Source organism: Syngnathoides biaculeatus, chromosome 17 (genome assembly GCF_019802595.1).
Source record: "Syngnathoides biaculeatus isolate LvHL_M chromosome 17, ASM1980259v1, whole genome shotgun sequence".
Taxonomy (NCBI): domain Eukaryota; kingdom Metazoa; phylum Chordata; class Actinopteri; order Syngnathiformes; family Syngnathidae; genus Syngnathoides; species Syngnathoides biaculeatus.
The window spans coordinates 18,320,580-18,336,913 of record NC_084656.1 but is presented as its reverse complement, the minus strand read 5'-3'; the positions used below and the strand labels follow the sequence as shown (position 1 = coordinate 18,336,913).

The window sequence follows — 16,334 nt, the reverse complement described above, 5'->3', positions numbered from 1 at the left end:
CAACAAAATTATAAATCACTTACATTTTCTTTTATTGTTAAAGCACAAAAGAATGTCATGGAAATATGTATTTCATCTAATTTGAGGGCCCATCTTTACCAAAGCGTCAACACATTTTTTTTTCAAACCCCGAAAATATTTTTTTTTCCTGAAAGAAAAAAAGAAATCTATTCGGAATGAATATTATTTTTATTAGTTGGACTTTTTTTCGTCTTTTATTAAACAAAATATGAGCATTTATTGGCTGTAAAGTTGTAAATTTTCACTCTCAACGATTTGATGGAAATGAATCGTGCGTTTTTTCCACAATTTAAATTAAATAATAAAGTGGATGCAATCTGAAATTTAAAAAAAGAGCAACTTTATTATTATTGAGGATAATGAGGCCGTCGTGAAGCCGTCAAATGCCAAACTTTTGGGTTCGGGTGTCACAAACGTCTGGAAATATTTTCTCATACTAAATCCGAAATGTCTGAGCTGCGATCGCGCTGTCAGCCGGCAAAATGGTGACGGATGGACGCAAATCACGCGCTAAATTGCGTGTGAAAGCGCACTTTGGGACGTGCGCGCCACGGAGCGTGCGCGCGCGTGCGTGCGCGTGCGAGCGTGGGTGGCTCCACCCCCTTGCCGGCCCTCGTCCAACGGCTGCGGGGCCACCTCGGGTGCGCGCTCCCGCTAGGATAAAAAAAAAAAACCCCCGCCGCGGCCGTGAGACAAACACACACGCGCGCCCCGGAGACCCTCGTGAACGCAACATTTTGGGATAATAGCACGGACCGTCCGGGACCGAGAAATCTGCCTTTTTTTTTTTTCCACGTCCAAAGGTGAGCATTTGGAGCACAAAAAAAAATCCGTCACGTTGATGGTCTCGCATGCAGCAGCTTATGAATAGCGAGCGTTTCTTTTTTTTTTTTTTGGGAGGGGGGAAAGACTTTTCAGGTTAAAAAAAAAAAAAAAAGATAATGTAGTGCGTTACGAAGCTGAGAAATATCATTTTGCTGCTTTGTCTACGAATTCACTGAAAAAGATGCACAAATTGGGGCTTTATTTCCGATTCAATTGCTTATTTTGTCAAAATTACTATCATATATACCTTCAATCAAACTCGGATATTCACTTTTATAGTAATATTATTCGTGCTGGTTTCTATGGGAAATGTCAACGCATCTATGTGAAAAAAAATTCCCCCTCCAAAAACATGAAATGAACACATTTTAAGCACGTGTAAAATATGTACATGTTCAAATTAGCTAATTCATATTACCTGATTTTTTTTGGGGGGGGGGGCTTGTTGTACATAATTCAAAATATTTATCATCATGTGTACAGAAAAAAAAAACTTATAAAACAAGAATAGGAAAAACAAAAGGGGTTTAATGACTTCAACAATAGTGATGAATTTTCTTAAGTTAAAAATGAAAAATACATTATTTTTTTCCCGCCTTAATGACAAACAATACTATTGCGACGACGGTACATTATTTCTATAAACTAAGTTGTGCGTGGTCAATGCAGAAACATTTTTAAATCTGTACATTCTTAAATATGTCCATCATTGTAAAACTAATAAACTAAATTTAACAAAACAAAATACAAATTCATGCATTTATAGATAAAAAAATAATCTTGTTTTTTTCTGCTTTATATGTGATAAAGTACACAGGTAATCATTGATTAAATTGTACAAGAGGAAAAAGCCTCAAGGAAAACATTTTTTGCCATGATGATTCCATTCAAAGTGTGTCCACATTTGCTCTCTTTTCTGATTAATAATTAAATTAATTCATGTCAATGATTTGATGAAATCGCCATAAAAATTTCTGTTCCCAACAATTTGGACTGAAAATTGTCGGCGCTGTGCCCAAACTCACATTTTGGATCATAACATTCAAACGTGGGTGACGCTGCAAATGTTTGTCTCGCTATTAGAATAAATCCAATTGACCAAATTTGATTTCATGTTCACGCATTTTCATATTGGGATATTTACAATTGTGAAATTATTCAACACCTCAGCCTCGATCAAGGTGGTTGGCATCAAAAGATTCACTTCTCGATGTCAAAATGCAAAAGTGCTTATATCACATATCGCAGTTAGCAAGTCTTCTTTCATCTACTTTCATATTTCATTAATCCTTTTGTCTGAAATAAGATAAGTTTTTTTTTTATTTGTAAAAGTTATTTTCGTGTTATTTCTCTGCTCTAAATATGCCCAAAACGTCATTCTTAAACCTTCTGAAAAACAAAAAACAGTTCTGAAAGATTAACTCCAAATGTATTTGGATTTCAAAGTGAAATACAACTGAACTGTACTTAATCAATATAGCGTACAAAAAAAGTTGAAAGTTTTGAAATACTACGCCCAATTTGTATATTTGATTCAGTGATTTTTTTTCTGGAAGGAAAAAAAAAGTTAAAAACAAAAAAAAAAAAAGATGGCTTTTGTGATTAAGTTCTAAATAACTTTAGCAGTAATGCTATGAGGCTAACGATATGTCAAAGATGACGAAAAGTGTTGTGTCGCCGCAGAATCGGACGGGCCACCCTCATGCCCGTCGAGGCAGGCCCGACGTGCAGGGAGTAGAAGAAGGAGAAGAACAAGCAGAAGAAGAAGAGGAGGAGAAGAAGAGCGACAGGGTGGAGGACGAGAGTGCGCTCACGCTCACTTTGGGCTGGTGGACGTGCAGGGAGCGACATCTCAGGGATATGTCCACTGGCACGCCGAGAGGTAAGTACGCAGCACCCCCCCCCCCCAAAAAAAAAAAAAAAAAATACTGTGCGGGGGAAGGGGGGGGCACCAGGGCTCCTTCTAGCGGCACCCCAAAGAATCAAATATCCATTCAATTTCTTAGCTGTTTATCCTCACGAGGGTCGCGGGGAGTGCTGGAGCCTATCCCAGCTGTCCAGGAGGCGGGGGACACCCTGAACTGGTCGCCAACCAATCGCAGGGCACATAGAGACAAATGGCCGCACTCACAAGCACACCTAGGGGCAATTTACAATTAATGCATGTTTTTGGGATGTGGGGGGAAACTGGAGCGCCCAGAGAAAACCCACGCAGGCACGGGGAGAGCACGCAAACCCCACACAGTCGGGTCCGGGATCGAACCCGGGACCTCAGAACTGTGAGGCCAATGCTTTCCAGCTGAGTCACCGTGCCGCCAGTTGTAGTTCACTTTTTTTTTTTTTTTTTAATTCTATTTTGTACTTTTTAGGGCTGTACATTCTTAAAGTACAGCAATATTTTCACAATTTTTTAACTCAGCGTAGGATCATTTTTACTTTTGAGGTCATTTTTTTTTTTTTTTTTTTTAGTACAGTTGAGGTATAGAAATTATTTCCCCCAAAACATTTATTACTTTTTAGTATCTGCTGCCATTCGAGGCGGTGCCACGACCCCTCTGAGCAAATTAGGGTTCGCTGTCTTGCCCGAGGGCACTTTGACAGTGGCCATTCAGAGCCGGGATTCAAACCGGTGACCCTTCGGTCACTGGACGAGCCGCTCTCCCAACTGCGGCCCTTCTCCACTTTTAAATGAAGTAGGTGTTCTACACAGAGGCAACCTATCAGAGGAAAGGTGGGGGGGGCTTGCCCAAATTTGGACAAAGCGGATACGAAACTGGGTCAAACGGCAGTAACTGTGGAGGGGGCGTTTCCGAGCAATTGTATATTTTATATTTAAGAAATTGATAATTTTAGATGATGTCCATGAGCTTCAAATTGCCAAAATATGAAATGTTTAAAACCAGTAGAGTTAATTTTTCAATTTTTGAAATACCGTACATTTTAAGCATGGTACATTTGTATCAACGTTTAGATCTCTATTTATTACAAAGTACATTATTATTTAACATTCATGCAGTAACGTACGTTACGTATAATGATTATGTAGGTTCTTTTGCATTTTATTATATTTCGGCTCAGTCTTAGTATTCAAACAGTACAAAGATGTTTACAAAAATATTAGGAATAAAACCTCATACAGCGGCTGTGTATTTTTTTTTATTTTTATTTATGTTTTTTTTTTTTTATAAATCGGGATCTGCAGTAACTTCAGTGCGACGCCAAACAAAGTAGGACACAAAAAGTCCAGTTCAGTTGTATTTAACTTTAAAGTCCCACCGTTTTGTTTTTGAACATTCCTTTCAGTATGTTTTTGTTTTTATTTTACATTTATGTCTTACATTTTCATGGAATTATCACTAAAGCAGTTTTTTTTTCTCCTGATAAAGAGAGAACGGTTGCACTACACTCGAAACAAAAACAAAAAGAAACACATGGACAAACATCTGCATGCAAAACCTGCATTTTCTCACTCCTCTCATTCATTTTATCCCCCCCCCCCCACCCAAAAAAAAATCTGCATGATTCATTTATGACTCAACTTGAGTAATAATAAATTGGTTGGACAAGGAGTTTGTTCGCCTAAATGTAAAAAAAAAAAAAAAATGCCAGCAGACGTCGAAACCTCGGAAAAAAAACAACAAAGCGAGAGTGTGCCCTTGACAAATATGATTAAAGTTATTTTTTTCATCATCATTTGTACATAAATTCATGATGAACATTAGTCAAGTATGAGTTGGCTAAATAATGACCTCTTATTAATAGTATTAGTAAATGACATTTTTCTTTCAATTATTAAGCATAATAAAGAAAGCATATTTTTTTAAACATTTGTCAAGGAAGATTAAATTATTCTTTTTTATTATTATGTAGATGCTGGTGTGAATGTGAGTTATTGGTTGCACTGTGATAGGGTAGCATTCATTCATATTTCTTGTAACATAGAACATATTTATTATTACCATTAACAATTATGAAAAGCAAATAATCATTTTTATTATAGTTTTTGGAACTAACGGTTGTCAAGTAGAGGTTGATATATAATTAACCTAGTCTAGAAATAAATCGGTTTGTTTATAAGTATCCAACAATTAAAGTAAATATTTTAAAAATATTTATCATACAGAATTCTCGATCGCATAATCATGTATTTCCTATTTCGGCAATCAGTATTAATAATTATTAAGCGGGAAGACTTGAGTAATCCCTTCATTGATAGTTTGTAATTATTAGTCGGTCAAGTGTAAACAAAAAAAGTATTCATAATTATTTTTCTTCATTAATTATTAATCAGAGGAGATCATTATTTTATATTTAGATGGAGTCCTTGCTAACAACAGTCAGTCTATCTATCTATCTATCTAATTTGGTGACGATTGCTTGTTTTATATTGACGCGCACGGCGGTTTTGTGCGCATGCACCAGATTCCCCCCCCCCCTCCCGCCCCCTCCCACCCACCCGAGGGGGTGTGTTGCTCGACTTTTAATATCCTGCAGGTTGATGAAGCTTGGCGGGGAGATTTTTGTCTCCACACTCGACTGGCAGCGTTAATAGAGACCCCCCCCCCCCACCACCACCCCCCGCCTCTTACTCCCCAAAAGACCCAACCTGACCCCCCCCCCCCGCTCCCCCCACCCACAAGTGTGTTTGATGTGGAAATGAAAGATGGCAAAAGGCTGAGAGAAAGAGACGCGACTCAATGGGTTAAATCAAAAGCGACAGTGTCGGCGCAAGAGACCTCCTTGTGCGTGCGCGTGCGCGGGCGCGCGTCACCCCAACTCAAATGCAGCACATCCTCACACGTATCTATGATAATACAGTATTTTCAGATTCTACACTTAAAGGTAGAGTTTGCAGTAAAAAAAAAAAAAAAAAGTTATTCTTTTTTATTGTCATAGATTATATACAGTCGTCTGTATGACCTGACAGTAGATTTTTGTTATTAAAAAGATTTTAGTTTCTATACAGTTGATTTCAGTTTTTAGTGAATTTGTAGAAATACGCCTGTACATTGATACTTATCATGCTTGCCAGTGCTTTAAAAATCAACGATTCGCATGCGCCCTCTAGTGGTAGCTGTACAGCTGACTTGTAGCTACCTTTCAATAGCCTTATATGTACATTTTTTTATATATGTTTGTTTCTCAAACATTTATTTGGGTATAATTTATAACCCATAGAATGTCGCACGCTTTGTTCCCCGACATTCATCAGTGTTCATCCCCCCTCCCCCCCCAGGTCATGGGGGTCTTAACCAACTAGGCGGAATGTTTGTTAATGGTCGTCCACTTCCGGAGGTGATCCGGCAACGCATCGTGGACATGGCCCACCAGGGGGTCCGGCCGTGCGACATCTCCCGCCAGCTCCGCGTCAGCCACGGCTGCGTCAGCAAGATCCTGGGACGGTGAGTTGCCGCTAGAACCCGTTCGGACGGTGAAGGATATTTAAAAAGTACAAATTCAAAACGATGTCCACCCCCCGACAGGTATTACGAGACAGGCAGCATCAAGCCCGGCGTGATCGGCGGCTCCAAGCCCAAAGTGGCCACGCCGAAGGTTGTGGACAAGATCGCGGAGTACAAGAGGCAGAACCCCACCATGTTCGCCTGGGAGATCAGGGACAGGCTGCTGGCCGAGGCCGTGTGCGACGGCGACACCGTGCCCAGCGTCAGCTCCATCAACAGGTGGGTGACCCCGCTCGATATCTTCGCCGGGCACTATTGACCAGTTCCCTGGAAAACTCAACCATGCTGCCCAAACCCTGTCTAAATAGAAAAATCTGAACTAGGTTTGTTAAAGCGGCATACCTAAAAAAAAAATGAGGCTAGCTTGGTATCGCCCCTCCATTTGGGCCAGAACATGACGTGGAGGGCCAGATCTGGAGGGAGGTCCTTGAGTTGGACACCTGCACGCAAGTCATCACTGTGTGGTTTTCTTCTCTATCAGGATCATTCGAACCAAAGTCCAGCAGCCGTTCAATCTCCCTCTGGATGGAAAAGGTCTAAGCCCTGGACAAACCTTGAGTAAGTCGAAAACTCCTCCTTCCTTCCTCCACGCTCGATTAATAAACCAATATTTTCCTTTTCAAGTTCCTAGTTCGGCCGTCACCCCGCCCGAGTCACCGCACTCCGACTCTTTGGGTTCCACCTACTCCATTAGTGGGCTCTTGGGAATCCCCCAACCCAGCACCGAGGCCAAGAGGACCCACGATGACAGTAAGACCCCCTTCGCTAGAGCGCAAACCTCCACTCGGTCCTCGGGCGGGGATTTTAGACCTTGGGTACATTTCCACATCGATCTGAAAATCTTGACAACCTCAACTGAGTCATGGGAAAAAAAATCTTGGGCGCTGAGGGAGGAACTGTCAGATGCTCAGGGCGAGTCCGCATCGGAATGGTCAACATCCGTTTTCCTTCGGTCTTCAGGCGACCAGGACAGCTGTCGGCACAGCGTGGACTCTCAGGGCAGCGGCGGCGGCGCCATTCCCAGGAAAACCATGCGCGTGGACCACTTCTCGCAGCACGTGGACTGCGGCTTCGAGCGTCCCCACTACTCCCCCGACTCCTTCGCCGCCTCCGCCTCGGGCGGCAAGACGGAGCAGGTGAGGACACCAGCGTCACGTGACGCGCTGTTAAGAATTCCGAGGCGTGAGCGTGTTTGGTTTGGTTTTTTTTCTTCCTGGGACGACAGCTAATAGCTAATCCTTGGCCCTCAGACTTTGTACCCGCTGTCGCTCATCAGCGGCAGCCTGGACGAAACCAAGAACGGCCTGTCATCGTCCGGGTCTGCCATCGGACGCAACCTGACGGCGCATCAGAGCTACGCCATGGTGGCTGGTAAGATGACACCCCCCATTTCCCCCTCGCCAAAACAAGTTCTAGCCCCCGTCGCTCCTGGTTTTGGTTTTTCGGTTTCCCATTGTTTCATTCCGTCCATTCTCCCATTCTCACCGCACCCTCGTCCAGAGCCCCTCCAGTCCCTGCCGCTCTGTCTGAAGCAGGAAATGTCACCAGAGGTTACCAGCACGAGCCCCGCCTCGCCAAACCTGCCATTTGTGGATCTGCAGAAACCGGTTTCTATGAGTAGCGGCAGCTGCGGCGGCGGAGCTAGCGCCCATTTCCCTAATTCCTTCAACTCATTCTCCCATCATGCACCTGTCTATGGCCAGATCGGCGGCCAGTCAATCATCTCAGGTAACGTCCACGACCCCCATCAGGACGTCACCCAGTGATCCTCTCATCTCACCATCATCCGCTTTTGACTATCTAAAGCACAAGTGTCCAAAATATTTTATATTTTGAGGTGATTTCTTCGATATAGAACTAGCAGACTCGCGCGATGACACGGGTTCACAATATCTTCCGACTACCGAGCCACCGCCTGATCCCAAGAATTTCATTTACGTCGAGTTACTTCGGATGAGGCGACAGCGGTTGCAAAGTTCTTCCGACAAACGCGGCGGCTGCTGTCACGCACAAACGTAAATTTTTTTATCGTTACCGCAATTCCTGGCGTAGAAGCCACAACTTTTTTTCACAGCTGCTAGTTAGCGTTAACGTCGCTGCGTTAGCATTAGCACCGCCGGGTTAGCACCATCGCGCTAGCGTTAGCACGCCGTGTTAGCATTAGTACCACTGCTTTAGCGTTTGCACCGCCGCATTAGCGTTAGCACCGCCGCACCAGCTCTAGCACCGCCGCCTTAGCACCATCGTGCTAGCGTTAGCACACCGTGTTAGCATTAGTACCACTGCATTAGCATTAGCACCACCGTGTTAGCACCACTGCACTAGCGTTAAACTTTTTCTGCGTACCGAAGCTTATTACCTGGTGCGCTCTGTCGGCCGGGAATTATGGTACATAAAACTTGGTGTACAGAAGTAAGTAAGTAGCTTGATAACGAGCCTCATGCCTCCTGAGGGTCGGGTTAGGGCAGGGGTCACCAACGCGGTGCCCGCGAGGACCATATTGGGCACCCGCGAGGTAAATACCATAGGCCACAAATTGTTACGATTATTTGTGCTTTAAATTCTGAATCTGACTTGCTTACGTGAATTAAAATTTTAGAATACCTGTAATGTCATTTACGACAATAAATTAAAACAAAAATATTTTATGTACATGTAACGAACTGAGTCTGAAATTTGCCGCAAACAGTTCACATAGCCCTTGATACGATCGGTGCTCACAAGTAGCCCTCAGCCTCAAAAAGCTTGCTGAGCCCTGGGTTAGCGTTAGCTAAACTTGCGAGTCGCGGGACGCAGTATACAAGGTCGACCGCCATTTTGGATACGCATACGTATGTATTATTCTGTCCGGTGCGTCGATGACCAATGTGATGACCCCGATCTAACGCACGTCTCGTTCTGCGGGCGCTTTTCAGGGCGAGACATGGTGAGCTCCACCCTGCCGGGCTACCCGCCTCACATCCCGTCGCCGGCCCAGTCGGGATACACCTCGTCTGCCATCGCTGGCGTGGTCGCGGGTACGTGGCGCATTTTGTTGTACTCCGCACGCACACGTTACACACGAGACATAAAAGAGAGAGAATATCGGGGGGGGGGGGAATACGGGGAGGTGGGGGGTGGGGGGTTAAGAAAAGCAGCGGTTTGCGACGGAGGCTTGACTGGAGTTAATGAGTTGACCTGAACAGTGTGTGTGTGTGTGTTGTGTGTGTGTGTGTGGTGTGTGTGTGTGTGTGTACACGGGCCCAGGGGGTACAAGGAACAGGCTCGGGGGTTCCACCCTGCTGCCCACTACCCCCACCCGGCCGAACACCTCTGACCACACATCGCCATGGGAACCAGGGGGCCCAGGAGGGTGGTCTTTGTCGTGTGTATGTGTGTGTGTCAGGATGCCACTATACGTGCGTGTGTATGTGTGTGAGGCTTCTTTCTTTTTTTCTTTTTTGAAGTCTGCCCTCCGAAGCGCGAAATGAGAGGGTCTGATTTATTATTATTTTTTTTTTCCTGGTGGGCTCGCAGCGAGGGGAGCGTTGATACACAATTACCTCGTGCGGTCGGGGGACGGAGGAGGCGGCGGCGGCGGCGGCCGCGGAGGGGTCCGGACCGGAGGAGCCCGGAGGTGGGGATTCACGGGGGTTCATTCCAGCCGACGTAATTACCAATTAGATATCGGAATGTGGGGAGGGAAAAAAAAAAAAAAGAGAGCGAAGAAGAAGAAGAAGAGGAGGAGGAAGGAGGGAGGCTCAAGCAGGAAGTGCGAGGAGAGGAGGCTGGAAGGGCGAAGGGCACGCACCGCTGGGTTCGAAGGATTTGGGCCTGCGCCTCCACTGTAGATTAATGGTTTACAGGCTCAGCTAAACCGCGGGTGAATGATGAGCTAAGCGGCGCGTAAACATCTCACAGATTATGGATGATCTTGTTTCGTAAAAAAAAAAAATAATAATAATCTTTCAAAAAAATCATGTGACATTTTATTTTTTTTTTTTTTAACCCTTCGTCAGGCGCCGACTACCCCGCTCAGTCCTACGGCCACTCGCCCTACGCCTCCTACGGTGACGCTTGGAGGTTCACCAACTCCGGCATACTGGGTGAGTGACGCCGGTTCACGGGAGGAGGGAGTTGAGTTTGAATCCTGGCTTGGGTTTTGTCCAGGCACCTTTGTTCCAAATTAAAAAAAAAAAAATAATCATAGATTCGCCAGATAAAAATTGTCCTTCGGTGTGAATGTTTCTACGTCTTTTTGTGCCCTGCGATTGAGTGGCTAGCAGTCCAGGGTGTACCCTGGTTCTTTCGCCAAAAGTCACCTTCGAGCGATGTTCTGAACCGCCACGGACTGTACTGTACTTGTACTGTATTATTTTTCTGCTAAAGCCCAACCAAGTTGGCACAATTGTCACGGAAGATGCCGATCACCCGATTTATTGACTGCAGTCCCATGACAGAGACTCTCCACACTCTACTTTTTATCCACAGGTACATATAGTTTGAAATTGAATCCGATATACCATAATTCCCGGCCTACAGAGCGCACCTGGTTACAAGCCTCACCGAGTACATTTGTAAAGGAAATACCCTTTGGTACATAAATATGCCGCAGCTGTGTTGAAATATGAGATATTTACATAGAAAGACTTTTACACTAGCGCAGCGCTAAGGCTAACGCCGTAGCGCTAACGCCAACAGGGCCCGTTAAAGTAAAACTTACCGGTAAATATCACAGAGACACGGCAGTAACACAGTAGCAACACGCTAGCGCAGCGCTAACAGGGCTGATAAAAGTCAATTCCTCGGCACATATATTCCACCGCATAAACCGTGGGGTTGAAAGAGAGTGAAAAAAAGTCACGGCTCGTAGGCCGTAAATTACACACAGCGGTGCCTTGAGGTGACTCAACTCCCGAGTTTTAAGAGATACAAGCCGTTGAATGTACAATTATTTTTTAAAAAATTTATACCAACACAAGCGACATGGAACCCGCTAGTTTAATGTTAACATATAATGGGAAACACGCTCGGCACACAGGCTAACGCTTCTCATCTATGAGATGCGATTAGTGCCCTTTAAACAACGGAACACAAATTATGCAGCGACACATGTAGACAGACATTACAATACCCACAGGTATATATGCTTAAAAACTAATATTACTGCCGGACTGAAAAGCCGAGAGAGGAGCTGAGTCTAGTACATCAGTCTGGCTTTCTGCTTCTTTGTATAATGTTCCTTGTGACTGACTGGCGACCAGTCCAGGGTCTGCCGGGCTATGGATAATTAAAGTGTCCATCGGTGTGAATGTGACCTCTGGCATTCTGTTGATAACAGAAATTTTTTCTCGCAAAGTGATCTTATTGTTCCTGCTGCATGCTTTGTGCGTGGGAACAATGCAGTTATAGTTCAAAGCTGCTAAAGGGGCTCGGATGGAGTATATGATTTTCATAGCAGTCAGGAATGGAAAAAATGAAACTCTTTCACAGTATGATCCTGGATACAAACGTAATCTACCGTAATTCCCGGCCTACGGAGCGCACCTGGTTATAAGCCTCACCCGGTATATTTGTAAAGGAAATACCATTTGGTACATACGTACGCCGCAGCTGTGTAAAACCCACAAGTGCCCACATTAAAAAGTGATATTTCCAAAGAAAAAAAGGGTGAAAAAAAGTCTATTTGTACGAGGACCGAAGCAACGTTTTAGCACTAAAACAGAACGCTAACCATAAATTGCTGTTAATATTAATAAAAAAAAAAAACCACAAAACTCATTAGTGACCCACATTGTTGTATGTGCCCCCCCCCAGGTTCCCCCTACTATTACAGCACAGCCTCCCGCAGCGCCCCCCCCTCTGCGGCCGCCTACGACCACCTCTAGTCCCCCCCACTGGACAGACCTTCACGACCCAGACTACAACCTGGATGGACTTTTCCGCCGACTCCGCAGATGGACCAGCAACCTATTTTGTTGTCTCTTTTTTTTTTTTTTTTTTTTTTTTTAAATTCTATTTTTAACCGGGTCAATTATTTATTTGTCATCGCCAACGATCCAAGCGACGCAGGGTAACTCGGGACTCGAGCACGTTTACACGTCTGCAGCCTTAGGTGTCACGCGGTGCATCTTTTTCAGTGCAGTTTTTCGGCCAAAGACTTGTTTTCCCGCACACCTGATTAAGGATATGCAACATCTTTATAATGAACTATGCTTGATTTTTTTTTCTTCCATTTTTGTTGTTTTACAATGTTTAAAAATATTTTAATCGATAATTTGTGTACTTGTGAACGAATTGGGGGATACAAAATCCCCGCAATGATGTACATAATGTAAATGATGAACGGGCAGCGGGGCGAGCGGGCGTCGGACTGACGACGAAAAGCAAAAACTGGCTGCCGGTACACGTGCTCGGTTTGTCGCCATGTTAGCAAGAATTGTGACTATTTTTTAATTCATATACGCGGTTATTATTGCAGCTGTACTGTAAATACGGAATTTCTAAAGAATTATTTTTAATTAAAGCATGGCAAAGGTGAGCTTCCTGTTGCGTGTTCAATAGAAATATAAAATTATTTGTATCGGTATCATATTTATTCTTCGTCGATTAACATGGGGTTAGCTTCTGAACCGTCACTGTAATCAGTGCAATCTGCAAAGTAGTGACCATTTATTTTTTCCTTTTTTTTTAAATTATTTATACATATTTTAAAGCTTTCCCCAGTCCTTTTAACATCTACCATACTCCTATAAATGCCTCCTGCCAGTTGACAGCTGGGATAGGCTCCAACACTCCCCGCGACCCTCGTGAGGATAAGCAGCAAAGAAAATGGATGGCTGGATACTCCTGTACTTTCTCTACTCTTAAAATTTTTTTACACTCAGACATGTAGTAGCGCACATAGTAACCAACATTACATTCCTTGTAATGTTTTAATGACTTTTTTTAAGTTTTCATATTTTAGGCTATGAAGCAATAATTTTTCCACCCAAAAAAAAAAAAAAAAAAAAAAATCACAGCAAACACCACAAATCCCGCAATATAGCGACTTATGCATGATGAGAATATGAAAAAAAATCTTCAATGCACTGAATTCACAATAAGCGATAACCAATAAAATGCTAATTATCAACCCACTATTATTATACAATGTCAAATATATAATGTTCATTTTGTTTCAATGACTGGACAATAATTTTTTTCCAGATGTTTGTGGGGTTTTTTTTTTTTAAAGATGTAGCAAACACCCAAACTCCCCAATTTCTACAAGCATGTACGTGTACCCAAAACGACCGTCGACCATTTTGTAAAACACGACGAAAATTAGCTTAGCTTAGCCGTCATCACCAAACTCTACAGAATCCATGCTGACAAACAAACAAAAACAAAGGAAATCTGCCATTTTTTTATTTTGCATTCACGATTTCTGGATCCCGTTTCATGGGGTTGTACCTCGGATCCTCCACGGCGATTACTCTTCTTATTATTATCATTACCTTGGCGATATTATCCCCATAACGGCCATTTCTTTCCGCCGTTTTAAAGGACGAACGCAGCGACCTTGCGCGCACGTGTCTGTCTAATGGCGTCTTCTTATTTTCTGCATCGATTGCTTTTATGTTCGGGGTCTGCGTCCCTCTTCCCTCTTTTTTTAAAATTTATTACTTTTTTTTAGCGGCCTCATTACCACGACGCGCTAATTAGCTAGGCACGGTTGGATGGGGCTGGCCCACCTGGTGCCCGGATGAGATTTAGTTTTAGGCTTTTCTGAAGGGAGACGGTTTTTTGTGCCTCTCATACAGAGAGGTTTGTAAATAATGTACGTCAGACACGCTTGAAGTGAATTGCTGAAAACGCGCAACGACTGAAAAGTAGCTAGTACTCGTTTGTGTTTTTGTAACTATTTCAGTATTGCTAACACTTCTGGGCCGCACCTAAAACATGGCCCAGTGTTGCACTCCAGTCTCCTGCTTTGGTCTCCCCGACTGTATAAAAACTTGAGCACCTTTGTTCACATCAGCCGTTAGCCGCGAGCTAGGGTGTGGTGTGCAAAGCCCTACGATGTAGTGACTCAAATATGTAGTCATTTAGCAGACACATTTGAGAATATAGACAATTGTTTCCATCCATTCATTATCCAAGCCGTGTATCCTCACAAGGGTCACGGGAGAGCCAGAGCCCTTCTTAGCTAGCTTTGGGCGAAAGGGGGACTACACGCTGAACTGGTCACCAGTCTGTCGCAGGGCAGATATCGACACCATCACTGAGTGGAAATCGATCCCACGCTGCCCGCACCAAAGTTAGGCGTGTGTACCACTACGCCAGACAATTGTTTGATTTTTCACAATTCTGATCATTAAATTTTTTCTTTAAAGTTTATAAATGCCTACACTAATAATTCAAAGTGCAAATACAGTAATATCCTCCGCAAAAAAAATTATCCAAAAAACTCAACTACCGTAATTCCCGGCCTACAGAGCGCACCTGGTTATAAGCCCCACCGAGTACATTTGTAAAGGAAATACCATTTGGTATGTACATAAATACACCACAGCTGTGTAAAAAACGCAAAAAAAAAAAAGCCGGTTATCAATAAAACCTACCAGTAAATTTCACTGAGACACGCCAGTTACACAGCAGCAACACGCTAGGACAGCGCTAACGCTAGCGCAGCGCGAACAGGGCCGGTAAAAGTCACTTCCTCGGCACATATATTCCAGGGGCGTCACTCTTACTTTTTCCCGCTCGATTTCCCCCTTGTGGCCATTAGGAAAAAAAATGCACAAATTAGCCACATCGCCGCATAAACCGCAGGGTTGAAAGGGTGTGGAAAAAAAGTCGCGGCTTGTAGGCCGGAAATTACGTTAAATATAATTTCAAACTCATTTTACAATCCAGTTAAAACTTGATTTTTTTTCTTTTTTTCCCAAAAGGACCCTGGCTTAAATGTAACCTTTGCAACCCATAAAAAAATTACGAGCAATAACGAGAGTTGTCATTTTTTAGCTTTTTAACAGCGACAACGTAAACACTTAGCATAGAATCGCTAACTTCCGCTTAACTTATCTCCCCCCCAACATTCAAAGATCAGTCGACGTGGCCTTCTCTCGTTCGTACTCTTCGTCCGTAGGCTCAAAACTATTATTACTGAAATCCATACGAGGCATCTGCAGGTGCCTAAAGACTTTCAAAAGAGTGAAAAGACAAAAGTTACAGTTGTGGCACATAAGCCACACAAGCACAAGGCTTCCCTGCCTCTGCGGGCCTATTAGCGAGGAGGCTTCGGGCCACAGTGCTCGCGGTAATGAGCCCGACGGTACAATATAGGCACCCGGCCGGAACAGCTAAGGGCAGACAAAGCTGGCAGGCCGGGCTGAGGGGGGGAGGCGAGGGGGGCGAGACCGGGAGTCACTACCACAGACAGAGCCATGCTTACACGGTGTCTGCGTGCGTAGAACAGAAGGCGTGTGTCCATCACCATTACGGCGTAAAAGCTCAAAAGACACAACGAGGGCCCCCGCAGAACGAGCTGGCAAAACGGCAGCAAGAGGAGTGTGTGGCGACGGGGGGAACAGGGAGGGAGGGCGGACCGAAGCGGGGGTTCCGGTTGTCCCGCGCCAGTCATCTGTAAAGTTAGCCACTTATCTCCGAGACAGCTACACCGGACCGAGCAATTTGAGTATTGTGCAAGCCCGTGCAATTTGTCCCTCACAAACGAGCCGCCGTGCCGTCGCGTGAACGGCCGTTTCCGGGCGGTTCCGACCCGCGTCGCGCGCGACAAGCCTTGGATTCTCCGGTGTTGGCTTTTTGAAGACAAAGCGCGACTTGTTATTGGACGAGTGGCTGATAACAGTGGGGGCTGAAGATGACTCCATTTCCAATTTGGTCCACTTGAAAACAATTCCACGAGGAGATGAAGTGAAGTCAAGACGTTCAAGGGTCATGTTCAAATGCTTGCAAGCGTAAAAAGAAATTCAACACTATTAAAACCTCTCCATTTTCTCGCTTAACTTTGGATGTGTACTGTGGAACAGTCGCCCACAA

The 16,334-nt window shown here is 44.2% G+C and overlaps 1 protein-coding gene across 3 annotated transcripts; it reads left to right on the top strand.

Moving 5' to 3' along the window:
- Window positions 1-710: 710 nt before the first annotated feature.
- Window positions 711-12,814, top strand: pax8 (paired box 8). Of its 3 annotated transcripts, XM_061802119.1 has the most exons (12): window positions 711-824; window positions 2,530-2,728; window positions 6,083-6,248; window positions 6,330-6,527; window positions 6,790-6,866; window positions 6,933-7,058; window positions 7,269-7,444; window positions 7,559-7,679; window positions 7,809-8,036; window positions 9,224-9,325; window positions 10,307-10,393; window positions 12,105-12,814. In XM_061802119.1, the coding sequence occupies exons 2-12, from the start codon at window positions 2,707-2,709 to the stop codon at window positions 12,173-12,175; spliced, it is 1,374 nt and encodes a 457-aa protein (XP_061658103.1). In that variant the 5' UTR covers window positions 711-824; window positions 2,530-2,706; the 3' UTR covers window positions 12,176-12,814. The 3 variants fall into 3 exon arrangements, with proteins under 3 accessions (XP_061658103.1, XP_061658102.1, XP_061658101.1); XM_061802118.1 differs by having other exon boundaries at window positions 6,107-6,248; window positions 7,559-8,036; XM_061802117.1 differs by having other exon boundaries at window positions 7,559-8,036.
- The last annotated feature ends 3,520 nt before the right edge of the window (window positions 12,815-16,334 follow it).

Excerpts from the sequence above, each read along its gene's own strand:
- pax8 (XM_061802117.1), top strand. The coding sequence starts at position 2,707 with ATGTCCACTGGCACGCCGAGAG. Across the intron at positions 7,445-7,558 it reads CGGGCGGCAAGACGGAGCAG|ACTTTGTACCCGCTGTCGCT; the intron begins GTGAGGACACCA and ends CTTGGCCCTCAG. Across the intron at positions 9,326-10,306 it reads CATCGCTGGCGTGGTCGCGG|GCGCCGACTACCCCGCTCAG; the intron begins GTACGTGGCGCA and ends ACCCTTCGTCAG.